Here is a 16,038-nt window from a genome sequence, read left to right as displayed (position 1 = left end):
GTTTATCATTGTCGCTTTGCACTGGGTTTCATATTTTTACAAAGCATTATCTGACATTGAAGGACAACGGGATTGAATGAGAATAAATGGCATCCTGTTTGCTCTTCGCCTGAGAATGGTCCAAATGCGTGGTCTGCTTCCCAAATGGCGCCCTATTCCATACATAGTGCACTACTTTTGACCGGGTCCCCATAGGCCTCTGGTCAAAAGTAATGCACTAGGAAATTGGGTGCCGTTTGGGACGTCCGTAGGTCTGCAGGATCTCCTGCAGGTCCACTCTCCTGGCCAATCATTCTAATGGGGCTCATCAGATAGGTGAAGGCTGAAGGTGACTGGGAAGAATTACGCTCCCTACTCTTCAGTGTTCTTTATGCCCCCTTTTCTTGGAGGACGATTCTTACCTAACAGTTGTTGCCATATCTATGGGTTTGTATACTGTATAGGCTTAGTGCTTTACAAGGCCATTCGTATGGTTTCTCACTGGGAGCAGAAATGTGCCTGAGCAATAAACACCAGCAAATGTTTTTCCTTGAGGCCCCCATTATTAGCCAAATAATGAGCATTCTGTGCAAAACCCCCTGGGCTAAAGATGGACCAGCCCACTGGGCTAAAGATGGACCGGCCCATCTGGGCTAAAGATGGACCAGCCCACTGGGCTAAAGATGGACCGTCCCATCTGGGCTAAAGATGGACCAGCCCACTGGGCTACAGATGGATCAGCCCACTGGGCTAAAAATGGACCGGCCCATCTGGCATTCACCCTAACTGCCCTATGGGCAGTAAAATTTTGGCTTTAACGTTTGTTTATAATTTTTATAGCATTTTACAAGGGTTTTCATTGGGTTTATGCTACATGGATATTTGATGTATTTTTTGCAAGTGGTAAGCTAAGCCAGCCATGTCCCTTTCCAGCTTCCCTTTCTCTGTCATCTACAGGTAAACGTTTAGCAAAGGGCCAGGGGAGACTACTGTGGGCTGTGTCACTGAGCGTTTGGCTTGGCTCTCCATCGGCCACCAGCGACAGAGGAGCTTGTCACGCTCTCACAGGCAGAGGGAATGTAATCCGGATAGGGCCATGTCCATGTCACCTCACCAACTGCCGCCACCACAGACAAACTCAGCTCAGATTACTATCGTGTCCAATAACATTTGATGTAATTCCTTTCTAAATGATTCTATCGTAAAAAATGGATATTCTTAAGGCCACAATCAGGTTACAATTTGGAGTCTGTGTATGTTTTTTCTCCTGTCTCGTTTCTCTAGTCAGTGACCTATTTTTTTTTAAGTCTTTATTGTTTAAATCCCTTTTCACAGAAAATGTAATGCCTTGCTACGGCGGGGGGGGTTTGTTTGTAGGACATGTTGCTCCCTCCTGTCTCGTCACAAAATATTGTGGAATGTGCGTTATCTTGCATTGAATCGATCTGTCTGTGTCATAAAGCGGTAATATCAGGCCCTAGGAGGGAATGCTGTTTATTACGTTTGTTTTATTCAGATGGACTGGGTTTGTGTCCCAAACCACACCCTATTCCTTTTATTGTAGCGCACTACTTTTGACCCTATGGGTCAAAAGAAGTGCACTAAATAGGGAATAGGGGGCCATTTGGGACACACAGGGTGGATGGCTGTCCCAGAGGGAAAAAGGTCATACGTGATTTTAGAAATGGAACACATTGATCCAGCCATTGTACAGATTCTATTCACCAACCATTTGGACAAGTGCAGTGTGCTCATTGTCAGTCAGAAGGAAACACATGACAAAACCCGAAGTTCAGTTAAGAAACCGTCAAATCATTACAAGACTAATCCTGGTTTATATTTTTATATAGATAGATCTCTTTGACAAGTTCAATCACATTACGACCACGGGTGGATAATGCATTTAAAATAATCGACGACGACACGTTTGAAAATATATTTCCATTGTGGTTCTCTTAAATAAATGGTTCAAAATACAAACAAGTACAAAACATCAAAATGATCGTCCTAGGCTACACAGTAGACCTAGCCTTCTGGGCGTACTTGGGTTACTCAACACAAAACAAAGGACAGGGCAACATTGTCATATCCTAGAGCAGGACTCCCTCAGTTTTATCAGCAAATCTCAGGCTCCTAAACTGAGTTAGATGATGCCAGATGATGGTGATGCCAGATGATGGTGATGCCAGATGATGGTTTGATGATTGTGATGCCACTTCAGTAGGCCTATGGTCTCAAGAGTCCTCTCAAGTGCCCCTTGTGGATAGGCCAAGTACCCCTTGTGGATAGGCCAAGTACCCCTTGTGGATAGGCCAAGTACCCCTTGTGGATAGGCCAAGTACCCCTTGTGGATAGGACAAGTTTGTGGATAGGCCAAGTACCCCTTGTGGATAGGCCAAGTACCCCTTGTGGATAGGCCAAGTTGTGGATAGGCCAAGTACCCCTTGTGGATAGGCCAAGTACCCCTTGTGGATAGGCCAAGTTTGTGGATAGGCCAAGTACCCCTTGTGGATAGGCCAAGTACCCCAAGTACCCCTTGTGGATAGGCCAAGTACCCCCAAGTTGTGGATAGGCCAAGTACCCCTTGTGGATAGGCCAAGTACCCCCAAGTTGTGGATAGGCCAAGTACCCCCAAGTTGTGGATAGGCCAAGTACCCCTTGTGGATAGGCCAAGTACCCTTGTGGATAGGACCCCTTGTGGATAGGCCAAGTACCCTTACCCTTGTGGATAGGCCAAGTACCCTTGTGGATAGGCCAAGTACCCTTGTGGATAGGCCCCCTTGTGGATAGGCCAAGTACCCCTTGTGGATAGGCCAAGTACCCCTTGTGGATAGGCCAAGTACCCTTGTGGATAGGCCAAGTACCCTGGTTGGGAACCACTGATGTACCCTAAAGCAGGGAGACAGAGTAGAGGAAAGACACCCTAATCCCTATATCAGTGCACTAATTTTGACCAGGCTGTCCTATAACCCCGTGGGTCTCTGGTCAAAAGTAGTGCACTGATATAGGGATTAGGGTGTCATTTTGGGACATTAGCAGGCTCATTCATAAAGATTAGAAGTGAGTGTGGGTGAGTCACAGCGTGCCTGCCTGGCAGCATCTCTGACAGCAGTTCTTTTTTTACGCCTCACACAATGGGGGGAGAAAATAGCCCCGCGAATAGCACTCCTCTCTTCTCAGCCTGAGACGGTAATAAAAACATCACGGAGAATTGGATTCAGGGAACGAATCCATGGAGCTCAGCTTTGTCTCCCGATAAAGACTGTGAAGTCCAAACGGTGTGTTTGGGTGTTTGGAATAATGCACTTGGGAGCAGCCTATTCCACGTGTGGGACTCTCACTTCCTATCTCAGTATAATGTTTTAGTTAGCACGGGTATTCTCAAGTTCAGGATGTGCATATCACCCTTCTTTTCTTCATGCTCAGCTTCCACCTTGCCCAACACAAAGGTTTCAGCCTACAGAGAAACCTGTCATTATATCACGTCTTATCTTGTGTAGCCAAAACTTTGCATCTCTTCCTTTTCTTTCTTTTGGCAGACTAAACCGGTTGCGTTTGCTGTCCGCACAAATGTCAACTACTGTGCCACCAACGATGACGACGTCCCCGTGCCGGGCATGGCCATCTCCTTTGAGGCTAAAGACTTCCTCCACGTCAAAGAGGTCAGGGGTTACAGTACTATCAAATGGGGACGAGGATGATGGAGGTGGAGGAGAATGGGAGAAGAATGAGGAGGAGGAGGAAGATGATGTTGATAACAATGATGACGAGCAGAAGGGGAACACAGATGTATTAACCAGTTCATGTCCGTCCCCCTGTAGAAATTTAATAACGACTGGTGGATAGGGCGCCTGGTGAAGGAAGGCTGTGAAATCGGTTTCATCCCCAGTCCTGTGAAGATCGAGAACACTCGGATACAACACGAGCAGAGAGCCAAACAGGGCAAGTTCCATTCCGGGTACGTACCCCCCCACCTTACTGCAATCACCATGGAAACTAACATGCACCTCACCCAATCATTATTCTTGCATTGAGCCGACCCTTGAGATAGCCGACACTGTCATCCTGCAACACCTCAGATATACTGATATGAATTATATAGCTGATATGAATTATTTCTCTTTGCAGTAAATCGGGAGCAAACTCCTCTACCAGTTTAGGTGAAGTGGTTCCTAACTCGCGGAAATCCACCCCCCCTTCCTCTGGTGAGTAATGGAGGGCCTTGCGGCAGGCGTTTGGGGAAAGGTTGCCACGTTTGTCACAGACACAAACAAACTCTTCACTGTAATACTTGGGAGTTATTACCAAACCTCCATCAACCTCTAAGAGGGCTTGAAAAGGAAGCGTGATAGAAATAGGAGTTTCATTAGTAAGGTCATTATTTTGACCTTACTGCTGGCCTATCTTTTGTACACTTCAGGCGTATTGTCCAATCGGTTGCTAAATCTACACGACGTGGCCCTGTAGTGAATATGTTAGAATGGTGTTTATGTCCTAAATGTTTGCTTACCTTATGTGTTATGGTTTACTGTCATTGCTCACCCCAGTTTGACTCTAGTTAACTCGAGCTTGATTATGGTCTGTATAGTTTGTTTATGTGGTGGAATAACCTGTGTACATGTCCAGTGTTAGGTGTTCAATGTTACCCTTGTAACCTCCTGTGTTTGCCTCTGTGTGATGGTGGCCTTGTGTTGTGTCCATGTGCGTAGCCTTTGACATAGATGCCACAGGCTTAGACCCAGAGGACAATGAGCTTCCAGTCCACCTCCGCTCCCCTAAAGCCAGTCAGCCAAACACTGTCATGTCATCCACCCTAGCCAAAGAGAAACGAATGCCCTTCTTTAAGAAGGTAAACGTGGCATCTACGCCGGTATTTACTCTCTCTCTCTCTGTCGGTCCGTCCGCACAGCTACCCACGACAACTGCCTCACTGTGGCTGCTCAGCATCACCCTGTCCACCGTCTGTCCGTTCCCCCCGTTCTGTTTGTCCTCTGTGTCCCGCCATAGTCCGTGTCTCTTTAATCCCTCCACTGGGTGTTCCGGCCATTAGCATGCATGTTGCCAGTTTCTTAACCCTCTCTCTCTCCTCTTCCGTCTGGGCCGTAGCTAAGCAGAAGCAGAAGTCGGTAAGTTATATTGCCGTGCAGCATGCACCAACCCCCAGCAGGGCCTTGGGGGTCTGGGGGATGTGCATCGGTGATTTCTCTGCAGTGGTTGTGGTCGTTCCTGACACTCCCATCTAACTCACTGTCGTCGCTGTGGTGTCTCTCTGTGTGTGTGTGTGTGTGTACATGTGTGTGCATGCGTGATGCAGATTTAGTGGGAACTCATTGTATTCAGCTATTAAACCAGAAGTGTATCTACATTAGTGCTGTTGCGGTGATCATATTACCGCCACACCGGCAGCCATGAGTCATGACCACAGTAAAATTCCACATGAACATTGAGTCGCAATAATCTCCTGTTATTCACTCTGGACATGCGTTGATAGTACCCAACTTGCTAGACCATCAGGTTCTAATGGCCTGAAACTCAGGGCTCTATTGTCCCTCTAATCACTCTGACATCAATGCAAATGCAATATAAAATCACATCAAACACATATCGTCAATACAGTAGGACTCCAGTACTCTTAAAACTCACCTCACTGTGATGATCAATTTTGAAGAACGAAGTTCAACAACGGTTTGAAACCGTGTAAAAACACATATTTGAGCTTATGCATAGACTTATAAGCCCGAGCCCGGGGAACAAAAACCCGAATTAAAATGATCGTGCCGTTATAGAATACATAGCCTACCATATTATACACATGGCAGAAAAACATAAAACATAACTCATTTAAGATGTCTTTGGTGCATCATTGGTCTAGCCTATTCTCCAAAATGAAACAAATGGACCTTTGAGTGTAGACTGTATTATTATGCATACTGGATGGACTGGCTACCTTTATGCTACGCTCTACAATGTCTATCCATGAGTCTGGGAGAGAACCTATTTGGTTCATTGGTTGTGCACTTGTCGGGGCAGCGAGAGCATGCTCCTCAAACAGTGGTTGATGCTTGGAGTGGAGTGAGTTTTCTTCTATTTATTTCTCAGCTGCTGGTATTAAGCACATGCTCCACTGTAAAACCGAAGTAGCCTACAACACGGACCAGTGGGAAAGGCCTCCATTCGCTAGTCGAGTGAATACAGATGACATGTATCGTTTCCCCTGCCCCTGTTCCTGCCCATTTGATAATGGGCCATTCTAAATCGAAACTAATTTGTTACCTATTAGCAAAGACGAGATTAAATTGAGAATAGTCTGTCTGAATGGTGGGAATATAATCAGTTGATGAGAAAACGGCTGAGGCAAGGAACAGAGCTCAAGCTTTTTTTTCGACTTTCTCAAGTCATCAATAGCCTGTTGTAACAGTGTGCGCTGAGAGTCGGGAAGAAAGTTCAGGGAGTGAGTGTTTTAATCAATTAACACAACATAATACAAAATAAGAAACACGAACCACTCACAGACAGGAAACTGAAACAGAAACAATGACTCCTGGGGAAGGAACTAAAGAGAGTGACAGATAAAGGGCAGGTAATCAAGGAGGTGATGGAGCTGATGTGCGTAACGATGTTGACAGGTGTGCGCCATAACGAGCAGCCTGGTGACCTAGAGGCCGGAGAGGGAGCACACGTGACACCTATAATCACACCATGTACAGTACCAGTCAAAAGTTTGGACACACCTACTCATTCCAGGTTTTTTCTTTATTTTTACTATTTACAACATTGTAGAAAAGTTGTGGCGACATCAAAATTATGAAATAACACATATGGAATCATGTAGTAACCAAAATGTGTTAAAAAAATCTAAATATATTTTATATTTGAGATTCTTAAAAGTTACTACCCATTAAGAAGGGAATTTCTTTCCTTCTTAATGCTTTTGAGACAATCAGTTGTGTTGTGACAAGGTAGTGGTGGTATACAGAAGATAGCCCTATGTGGTAAAAGACCAAGTCCATATTATGGCAAGAACAGTTCAAATAAGCAAAGAGAAACGACAGTCCATCATTACTTTAAGACATGAAGGTCAGTCAATCTGGAAAATGTCAAGAACTTTGAAAGTTTCTTCAAGCTCAGTTGCACAAACCATCAAGCGCTATGATGAAACTGGCTCTCATGAGGACCACCGCAGGAAAGGAAGACCCAGAGTTACCTCTGCTGCAGAGGATAAGTTCATTAAAGTTAACTGCACCTCAGATTGCAGCCCAAATAAATGCTTCACAGAGTTCAAGTAACAGACACATCTCAACATCAACTGTTCAGAGGAGACTGCGTGAATCAGGCCTTCATGGTCGAATTGCTGCAAAGAAATCACTACTAAAGGACACCAATAAGAAGAAGAGACTTGCTTGGGCCAAGAAACACGAGCAATGAACATTAGACCTGTGGAAATCTGTCCTTTGGTTTGATGAGTAGGTGAACGGATGATCTCTGCATGTGTTTCCCACCATGAAGCATGGAGGAGGAGGTGTGATGGTGTGGGGATGCTTTGCTGGTGCCACTGTCAGTCATTTATTTAGAATACAAGGCACACTTAACCAGCATGGCTACTACAGCATTCTGCAGCAATACGGCATCCCATCTGGTTTGCACTTAGTGGGACTATGATTTATTTTTCAACAGGACAATGACCCAACACACTTCCAGGCTGTCTAAGGGCTATTTAACCAAGAAGGAGAGTGATGGAAGTGCTGCATCAGATGACCTGGCCTCCAAAATCACCTGACCTTAACCCAATTGAGATGGTTTGGGATGAGTTTGACAGCAGAGTGATGAAAAAACAGCCAACAAGTGCTCAGCATATGTGGGAACTCCTTCAGACTTTTTGAAAAGCATTCCTCATGAAGCTGGTTGAGAGAATGCCAAGAGTGTGCAATGCTGTCATCAAGGCAAAGGATGGCTGCTTTGAAGAATCTCAAGTATAAAATATATTTTTATTTGTTTAACACTTTCTTGGTTACTACATTATTTCCTATCTGTTGTTTCATAGTTTTGATGTCTGCACTATTATTCTACAATGTAGAAAATAGTAAAAATAAAGAAAAACCCTGAGTTTGAGTGTATTTTATTTTTACAAGGACAGTCAGTGCACATTAATCACCATTTCAGTAAAAGTGCCGGTTTTAGCCAGCCGGCTAATTTTCAACCGCAGTCCCCGGCAGGTTATTAAAAACAATTACAATATAGACAATCATTGTGCAGTGAGCACACGCAGAGCAACATAGGACAAGCAAGACATAGCATACAGACAGAGCAACATAGGACAAGCAAGACATAGCATACACACAGAGCAACATAGGACAAGCAAGACGTAGCATACAGACAGAGCAACATAGGACAAGCAAGACATAGCATACACACAGAGCAACATAGGACAAGCAAGACGTAGCATACAGACAGAGCAACATAGGACAAGCAAGACGTAGCATACAGACAGAGCAACATAGGACAAGCAAGACGTAGCATACAGACAGAGCAACATAGGACAAGCAAGACATAGCATACACACAGAGCAACATAGGACAAGCAAGACGTAGCATACACACAGAGCAACATAGGACAAGCAAGACATAGCATACACACAGAGCAACATAGGACAAGCAAGACGTAGCATACACACAGAGCAACATAGGACAAGCAAGACATAGCATACACACAGAGCAACATAGGACAAGCAAGACGTAGCATACACACAGAGCAACATAGGACAAGCAAGACGTAGCATACAGACAGAGCAACATAGGACAAGCAAGACGTAGCATACACACAGAGCAACATAGGACAAGCAAGACGTAGCATACACACAGAGCAACATAGGACAAGCAAGACGTAGCATACACACAGAGCAACATAGGACAAGCAAGACGTAGCATACAGACAGAGCAACATAGGACAAGCAAGACGTAGCATACACACAGAGCAACATAGGACAAGCAAGACGTAGCATACAGACAGAGCAACATAGGACAAGCAAGACGTAGCACACAGACAGAGCAACATAGGACAAGCAAGACGTAGCATACAGACAGAGAAACATAGGTCAAAAAGCAGCAAGACAAAACCCATAAAAGCAACAAAGTGTTTCCACACCTCACAAGCTACAGACAACAGACAACATGGAAAGCGGCAACACACAGCTGGGGACCATGTTCACACATCTGATTGACCTTTAGCCATGTATTCATACATTTTGTGAAAGTGTGATAGGTGGTGCAGTGTGTCCAAACTTTTGACCGCTACTGTATGTTTTGATTTCTGAGACATTGTAAGGTTTTTATCATTCACATATAAATCTAGCATTTAGGACCTGTTTCAAATGATCAGTTTACGCTCAACATAGCCACTTCATACAGTGTGCGCAATCGCTTCGTAATGGGAAAAAATATCCCTTCTTTTTTTCCCCAGATAAATTCAAATATATTGTTCTTACTATAAAAGCGTATAAAATAAAATAATGGCACAGGATTTATTAAGTACAGATTTTCTTCATGTCTTCATTTTTTTTTACACTTAACAAAATTAAATAGTGGATATATTGTGATGGTGTATATTAAATTGATTTATTCAACTTTTTTTAATCAGCGGCTTGTATCTGGGGAGGCCTGGACATGCTAAACGTGTTAATTAATGGTAAATTACCTGAGACCGCCATCTTTTGCATGACAATAACCGGCTGACAAAATGTCATGACCGCCACAGCCCTAATCTACAGTGACAGCTATTAGCGTCCGTGTTGGTTTGGTTGTGTATCTTTATCACAGCAACATGAATCAAGTGTGACCTCCATTAAAACAAATACAACCACTATTCTCATGTTAGTCTAATTATGAAACAACTCCCATTAAAAAATTATTTTGTCAAGCACTGCCATATTAATACACAATGTGTGTGTGTGTGTGACTTTCTATGCCTGCCTGTGTGTGTTTATGTGTGTGTGTGTGTGTGTGTGTGTGTGTGTGTGTGTGTGTGTGTGACTTTCTATGCCTGCCTGTGTGTGTTTATGTGTGTGGGCCAACCTCATACACATAACCCACACACATACACACATTGCATACACAACAATAGTTCTCGGGTCATTGTGTGCACTCCATGTCTTGACTTGATGCAAAGCTTAGCAAACAGAAAACTCTTCTCCATTCACATTTCATGTCCTTTCTACTTGAAACATTATATTTATTGAGTTTTTGGTTTCTTTTTACAATAATCAGATAAAGAGGTGCAGTCTCGTCTCTTTTCCAAGACCATGCAACTACAACAATAGCCACCATTTTCCATCATCCAGCAGCGTACATTATTTTAGTAACAATAACCCTGTAGCCTAGGCCAACGAAATGTGGCCTAAAATATTTCAGCGTCCTGACCAGTAGTGCTCCAGACTTGGATGCTCTGGCCCTGCATCTAGCAGCACTTTCCCCGCTCTGATGTAACGAGAGTTCCCCAGGGACAGCCAGTGACGGCAGCAGATGTTAGCAGTTGAAGAAAAATGAAAGAGAGGGAGACGGACCGAGAGAGACAGATACAGGAAAAGAGAGAGCTAGAGACAGAGAGAGTGAGAGAAGGGGGGGGAGAGATGAAGACAGAAAGAGAGAGCGAGAGAGTTGGAAGGGGAGAGAGCGATAGACAGGAAGACATTGCGGAGAGAGGCTAAGACACAAAAACAGGGTGAGATGGAACAACAACAAACAAAAACAGCAAGAGCGGTAGATACTGTAGTTAGCAGTAATATTGAGTTGTGAAAAAAGGTAGTAAAGGTGTGACAGACTCGGTGCTATCGCCTCTCTCTCTCTCTCTCTCTCTCTCTCTCTCTCTTCATCCATCTGTCATAGCTGTCTCTAGTAGTGCTCAGATCACGCACTGTCGCTCCTGCGGAGGTGAAAGCGTTTTCATTTTCCCTGCGAAGCGATGGCGTGTCAGTCTTGTGTGTCTGCCGGTGCGTTCCTCAGACATACTGCACCGTCACACCGCTGGAACTGTGACAGCACACACAGATGTGGCATTAGAGGTCTACTGCCTCGCTGTCACACACACACACACACACACACACACACACACACACACACGCATCCCTCTGAAGCTGTCACTGAGATGCACTGAGCTCCCACTCTGTCGCTGTGTGACTGGGTTTCTCTGCTAGTTTGTTTCAGTTCTACCATTTCCTACCGTTTTAGTTCTTATCATTGTTTGTTCTGACTAACCAGTTCCTCTACTGACATTCCCTTTTGAGTAGATATCAATTATGAAATGAGAGATTCTGCTCAGTATACCTTGACCTCCACACAGATTTGGATTGTTGTTCTTATGTTAAGCTGCTTGTCAATTCATTACGGGGTCAGTGAATTCAGTTCAGAGATGATCTTAGTATTTGCTCTGTCTAGTGTCATTCAGTATAACGTCTTACCGTTTTATATTTACTCAAAATGAAAACAAAACACCCCTATTTCTATGGACCAGAAAACCATGATGGATGAAGGGATGTACCAGTCCCAGATTGCACCTTTAACTGGCATCCTTCATGTGTGTTGAGTGCAAACTGGGGCTCACAGTTAGAACAACTAATTTCATAGTTTGCCAAGTTCCTTTCAGTTCTAATAATTGGTACACTGTGTTTTGCTTTTTCCCCTGGACTTAGTGTGTAATGTTGAGTGTGCATGCTTCCAAAATGCCGCCATTATTTCCTATTTAGCGCACTACTTTTGACCAGGGCGCTGGTCAAAAGTAGTGCACTATGTAGGGTGCCAGGGTGCCATTTGGGCTGCGGCCTCTGTATAATAATCCCCCTGGATGTGAAGCTGATGGGTTGTTTTCTGTCGCCGGGCAGACGGAACACATTCCTCCATACGACGTTGTGCCTTCCATGCGACCTGTGGTCCTGGTTGGACCGTCACTGAAGGGCTATGAGGTAACAGCATTGTTATTATAAGGGTTTGTTATAAGTTGTTATGCAGTTGTTATAAGGGGTTATCACTGACACTACCATCCTCACCACTATTACATTCTATTTAGATCACTACTTGTTAAGTTTGCCAAATCCGGTAAATTTCCCCCAAATTACCAGGTTTCCCAGAAACCTAGGGAATCTTCCAAATGGGAATTCTGGAAAACCTGGACATTTTGGGGAAATTACTTGAATTGTGCAACCCTACTACTGGTACTAGCACCACTACTACACTCACTAATACGTTCTGTTTACACTAATTCCACTTCTACTACTTGTTCTCATTGTGGACACATGGACACACCAACAGAGCTGAGCTTTGTCTCTGTGGTTAATGGGAGGCAGAAAGGGGAGGTTCCTCTGGAACCTGATGAGAACAGGACACACTAAGCTGAGGAGGAGCACAGTTGTTTACATGGGAAAGGCTGAAGTGCTGTCAGTCAATTCTGAAACAACAGTCTGTCCTGTGGGGCTCCCTCTCTCACCAACAGAGAGCTTGCTTCAATTCACCAACCAACCCACCCATGCAAACACACACACACACACACACAGTCTGTTTTCAAAATGATAGTCGTTTCATAAATGTTCACTGTGTTTTTCTTATCCCTTTTGCTTGCAGGTGACAGATATGATGCAAAAGGCACTGTTTGACTTTTTGAAACACCGATTTGAAGGGAGGTACGTGCTTTTCTCCCTTCCCCCTCTCTTTATCCCTGTTCAGTCTGCTCTGCCTGAGTCCTATAGGCTGGTATTTAGTCGTCCCGGGAGGTTTTGCCGAAGGAGTATGTAACAAGTTTGTTTGGCCTGGAGATGTGTGCTAGCTGTTGCTTTAAATAGGCCTTCTCCATGTCCTTAATAGGCCATAGTGGGCCCTAGTGCAGCGCAGGGTTCTCCTCAGCTCCTCTTCTCTCCATGCACCAGTCCCTGCCTGGGCTTCCTGGCCAGTCTCCCATCCACAGTAAATAAATGATGTTACAAAACTCATACTGTACTCATACTGTAAACCGTATTTATATTCTTCTCAGAGTGCAAGACTTTTGATCATTAGCAAGATGTTTTACATATGGTATTTGACTATAAGCATACTCACACCATCTCTGTCCTCATCTACCAAACCTTAGAAATCACAACTCTCCCCTCTTCATATGGTGATTTGGTTGCTATCCACTTTTTATTTGGAATACAGTGTTCTTTCCAAGTGTTACATTTTGTATTGATATTGATCATGGATCAAGGCTATTTGATTCGGAAATCAGAGCACGCTCTCTTCTCTCTCTGACCAGTTATTTTTTTCTTTGCCTTCCTATCAGAATATCAATCACTCGTGTCACGGCAGACATCTCTCTTGCCAAACGCTCGGTCCTCAACAACCCTAGTAAGCACGCCATCATCGAGCGCTCCAACACACGCTCCAACCTTGGTAAGTTCTGGAAGTATGAGACCTCTGTGTTCCTCTAGTGCCCTTTGTATTTAGAGAGACTAATTGCATAGAGAAAAGGGAAGGAGTAAAAGATTAAACAAAGTCTTCTGTTGTGTCCCATATGGCATCCTATACCTCATACAGCAGTGGTGGAAAAAGTATTCAATTCTCTCTTGTAAAAGTAAAGATACCTTCAAAGAAAATGACTCAAGTAAAAGGGAAAATCACCCAGTTAAGATACACTTGAGTAAGTCTGAAAGTATTTGGTTTTAAATATACTTAAGTATTAAAAGTCAAAGTACGAATAATAAAAAAAATCCTTATATTAGGCAAACCAGGCGGAAATCCAGGGTCACACTCCAGCGCTCAGATATCATTTAAAAACAAAGCATATGTGTTTAGTGAGCCCGCCAGATCAGAGGCAGTAGAGATGACCAGGGATGTTCTCTTGATAAGTGTGGGAATTGAACCATTTTCTGTCCTGCTAAGCATTCAAAATGTAATGAGTACTTTTGGGTGTCAGGAAACATTTATGGAGTAAAAAGTACATCATTCTCTTTAGGAATGTAGTGAAGTAAAAGTTGTCAAAAATATAAATAGTAAAGTACAGATACCCCAAAAAACTACTTAAGTACTTTACACCACTGCTATACACTCTTAGAAAGAAAGGTGCTATCTATAACCTAAAAGGGTTCTTCGTCTGTCCCCATAGGAGAACCCTTTGAAGAACCCTTGTTGTTTCCAGGTCGGACCCTTTTGATTCCAAGTACAAATGTTTTGTGTTCCATGTAGAACCCTTTTCCACTGAAGGTTCTACATGGAACCCAAAATTGTTCTACCTGGAACCAAAAAGGGTTCTCCAATGGGGACAGCTGAATAACCCTTTTGGAACCCTTTTTACTAAGAGTGTCGTTCATGACTTTTGATCAGGGGACATATGGCTCCAGTCAAAAGTAGTGCACTATATAGGGAATAGGGTGCCATTTGGAAGAAAGCCTTGAAGATGGTTATAGTGCAGACCTACAGATGTTGGAAGGGGACGATTGACCTGTCTGGGGAAGTGATTAAAAAGGTTTGTGTTTGGAACAAAAGATAGGGAAAGAGAGGAGAATCCAAAAGCCTGCTGCCAGATAACAAGGTCAAGAACCCAGCTGATTTTACCAGGCTTGATTAACAAGCTGCGGTTTAGAATGAAACAGATTCCTCAGCTATGACCTCACGGGGGTGGCCGGAGAGCCAACGGAACTATGGAAGCCACAGTCCTAATCTTTGTATTGGATCACTGACATGAGCAACGGTGCTCTGTAATGTTACTCCTGGGATGCATCCCAAATGGCACCCAATTCCCTATTGAGTGCACTACTTTTCTGACGTGCCGGTTGCTCGGGCAGCGATGTCCCGGGATTAAAGCCCTTTCTGTGGAGCCTCAGACGGAGCGTGGATGGAAGCTAGTAGCACCTCCCTCCGTCTACCCTGCCCCAGACTGGGTTACTCTTAAAGCACTGCACAGCTCTCTACAACCTCGGTGCTCCACTTTTGATGACAAGCTCTTTAACTGGCAGCCAATGCAACTGTATAATTATTTAATCACTTCAGGGACACACGTGTTGACAGTGCGCTGAACCCTAACTCTGTCTCGATGGCAATAGATAGGAAGACTTTTCTGAAAACAACTATTGTTCCCAATGTGGCTGAAGTTATTTCAGGAATCTCTTACAAGCAGACCCATCACTTGAGTTAAGCATTCGTGTAATTGAGTTAGTGTGTGAAAAGTAATATTATGCGGCCTAAGTTGCATTCCAGTCACAGCTGTTAGTTCCTGTTTGATTTCGGCCTAGATATCATCAAAACCCAGTGTTTCCAACAGGAAGCGTCTGATATGAAAAACATCATCATAAAATGCATCCCAAATGGCACTCTATTATTCTCTTTGTAGTGCACTGCTTTTGACCATGGCCCATAGAACTCTGGTCAAAAGTCGTGCACTATATATAGGGATAGAGAGGGATTTGGGATGCATCCATAATGTATTATAATCACCAGACACATCTGGACTCTCCGCTCAATTTCCGGCAACACGCGTGTCTTAGTCATTGCAGCAGTGGATGTGCAAACACAAGTTTGTTTGAGCTTCTAATGAAATGTAATGAAGTGAAGTGTTGCTTGAAGGAGATTTCCTGGACTGTCTGTGATTTATGTTTATGACCTAACCACGTCTATCTGTGGGGGGGAAAGTGCATTAGCTAATACATGTTCTCTCACGTTAAATGGGATACTTCCATATTTCCGCATGATCCTATGGCCATTCAGTTTTGATAATCTCTCCTCCTCTCGAAGCCGCATAACTGAAGGGCGGAATGAAAGCGGATTTATGGCTTGACTCTCATTCTCTCTCCCTCACTCTCTCTCTCTCTGTCTCGTGTCTCTCCAACCCTAATGCTCTCCCCCTTGTTCTTTCTCCCTCACTCTCTCTCTCTATCTCTGTCTCGTGTCTCTCCAACCCTAATGCTCTCCCTCTCGTTCTCTCTCCCTTCCTCACTCTCTCTCTCTCTCTCCCTCTCTCTCTGTCTCGTGTCTCTCCAACCCTAATGCTCTCCCTCTCGTTCTCTCTTCCTCCCTCCCTCACTCTCACTCTCTCTCTCTCCCTCTCTCT

General features: G+C 44.1%; 1 protein-coding gene across 8 annotated transcripts in view; it reads left to right on the top strand.

The window, feature by feature from the left end:
- cacnb2a (calcium channel, voltage-dependent, beta 2a) overlaps positions 1–16,038 on the top strand; it is a 131,644-nt gene that overhangs the window by 89,134 nt on the left and 26,472 nt on the right. For 6 of the 8 annotated variants that reach the window (XM_024393036.2, XM_024393035.2, XM_024393039.2 and 3 more), the window contains 7 exons: positions 3,519–3,641; positions 3,801–3,937; positions 4,108–4,184; positions 4,689–4,828; positions 11,849–11,929; positions 12,585–12,643; positions 13,276–13,385. In XM_024393036.2, the coding sequence (XP_024248804.1) occupies positions 3,519–3,641; positions 3,801–3,937; positions 4,108–4,184; positions 4,689–4,828; positions 11,849–11,929; positions 12,585–12,643; positions 13,276–13,385 (727 nt within the window). Of the gene's footprint in view, positions 1–3,518; positions 3,642–3,800; positions 3,938–4,107; positions 4,185–4,688; positions 4,829–5,085; positions 5,106–11,848; positions 11,930–12,584; positions 12,644–13,275; positions 13,386–16,038 lie in introns of all 8 variants that reach the window. The other 2 variants (XM_024393038.2, XM_024393037.2) reach the window with 1 other exon arrangement.

This window comes from Oncorhynchus tshawytscha, linkage group LG29, assembly GCF_018296145.1.
Source record: "Oncorhynchus tshawytscha isolate Ot180627B linkage group LG29, Otsh_v2.0, whole genome shotgun sequence".
Classification (NCBI taxonomy): Eukaryota; Metazoa; Chordata; class Actinopteri; order Salmoniformes; family Salmonidae; genus Oncorhynchus; species Oncorhynchus tshawytscha.
The sequence above is the reverse complement of the archived record's forward strand: the minus strand, read 5'-3'. Positions and strand labels throughout refer to the sequence as shown.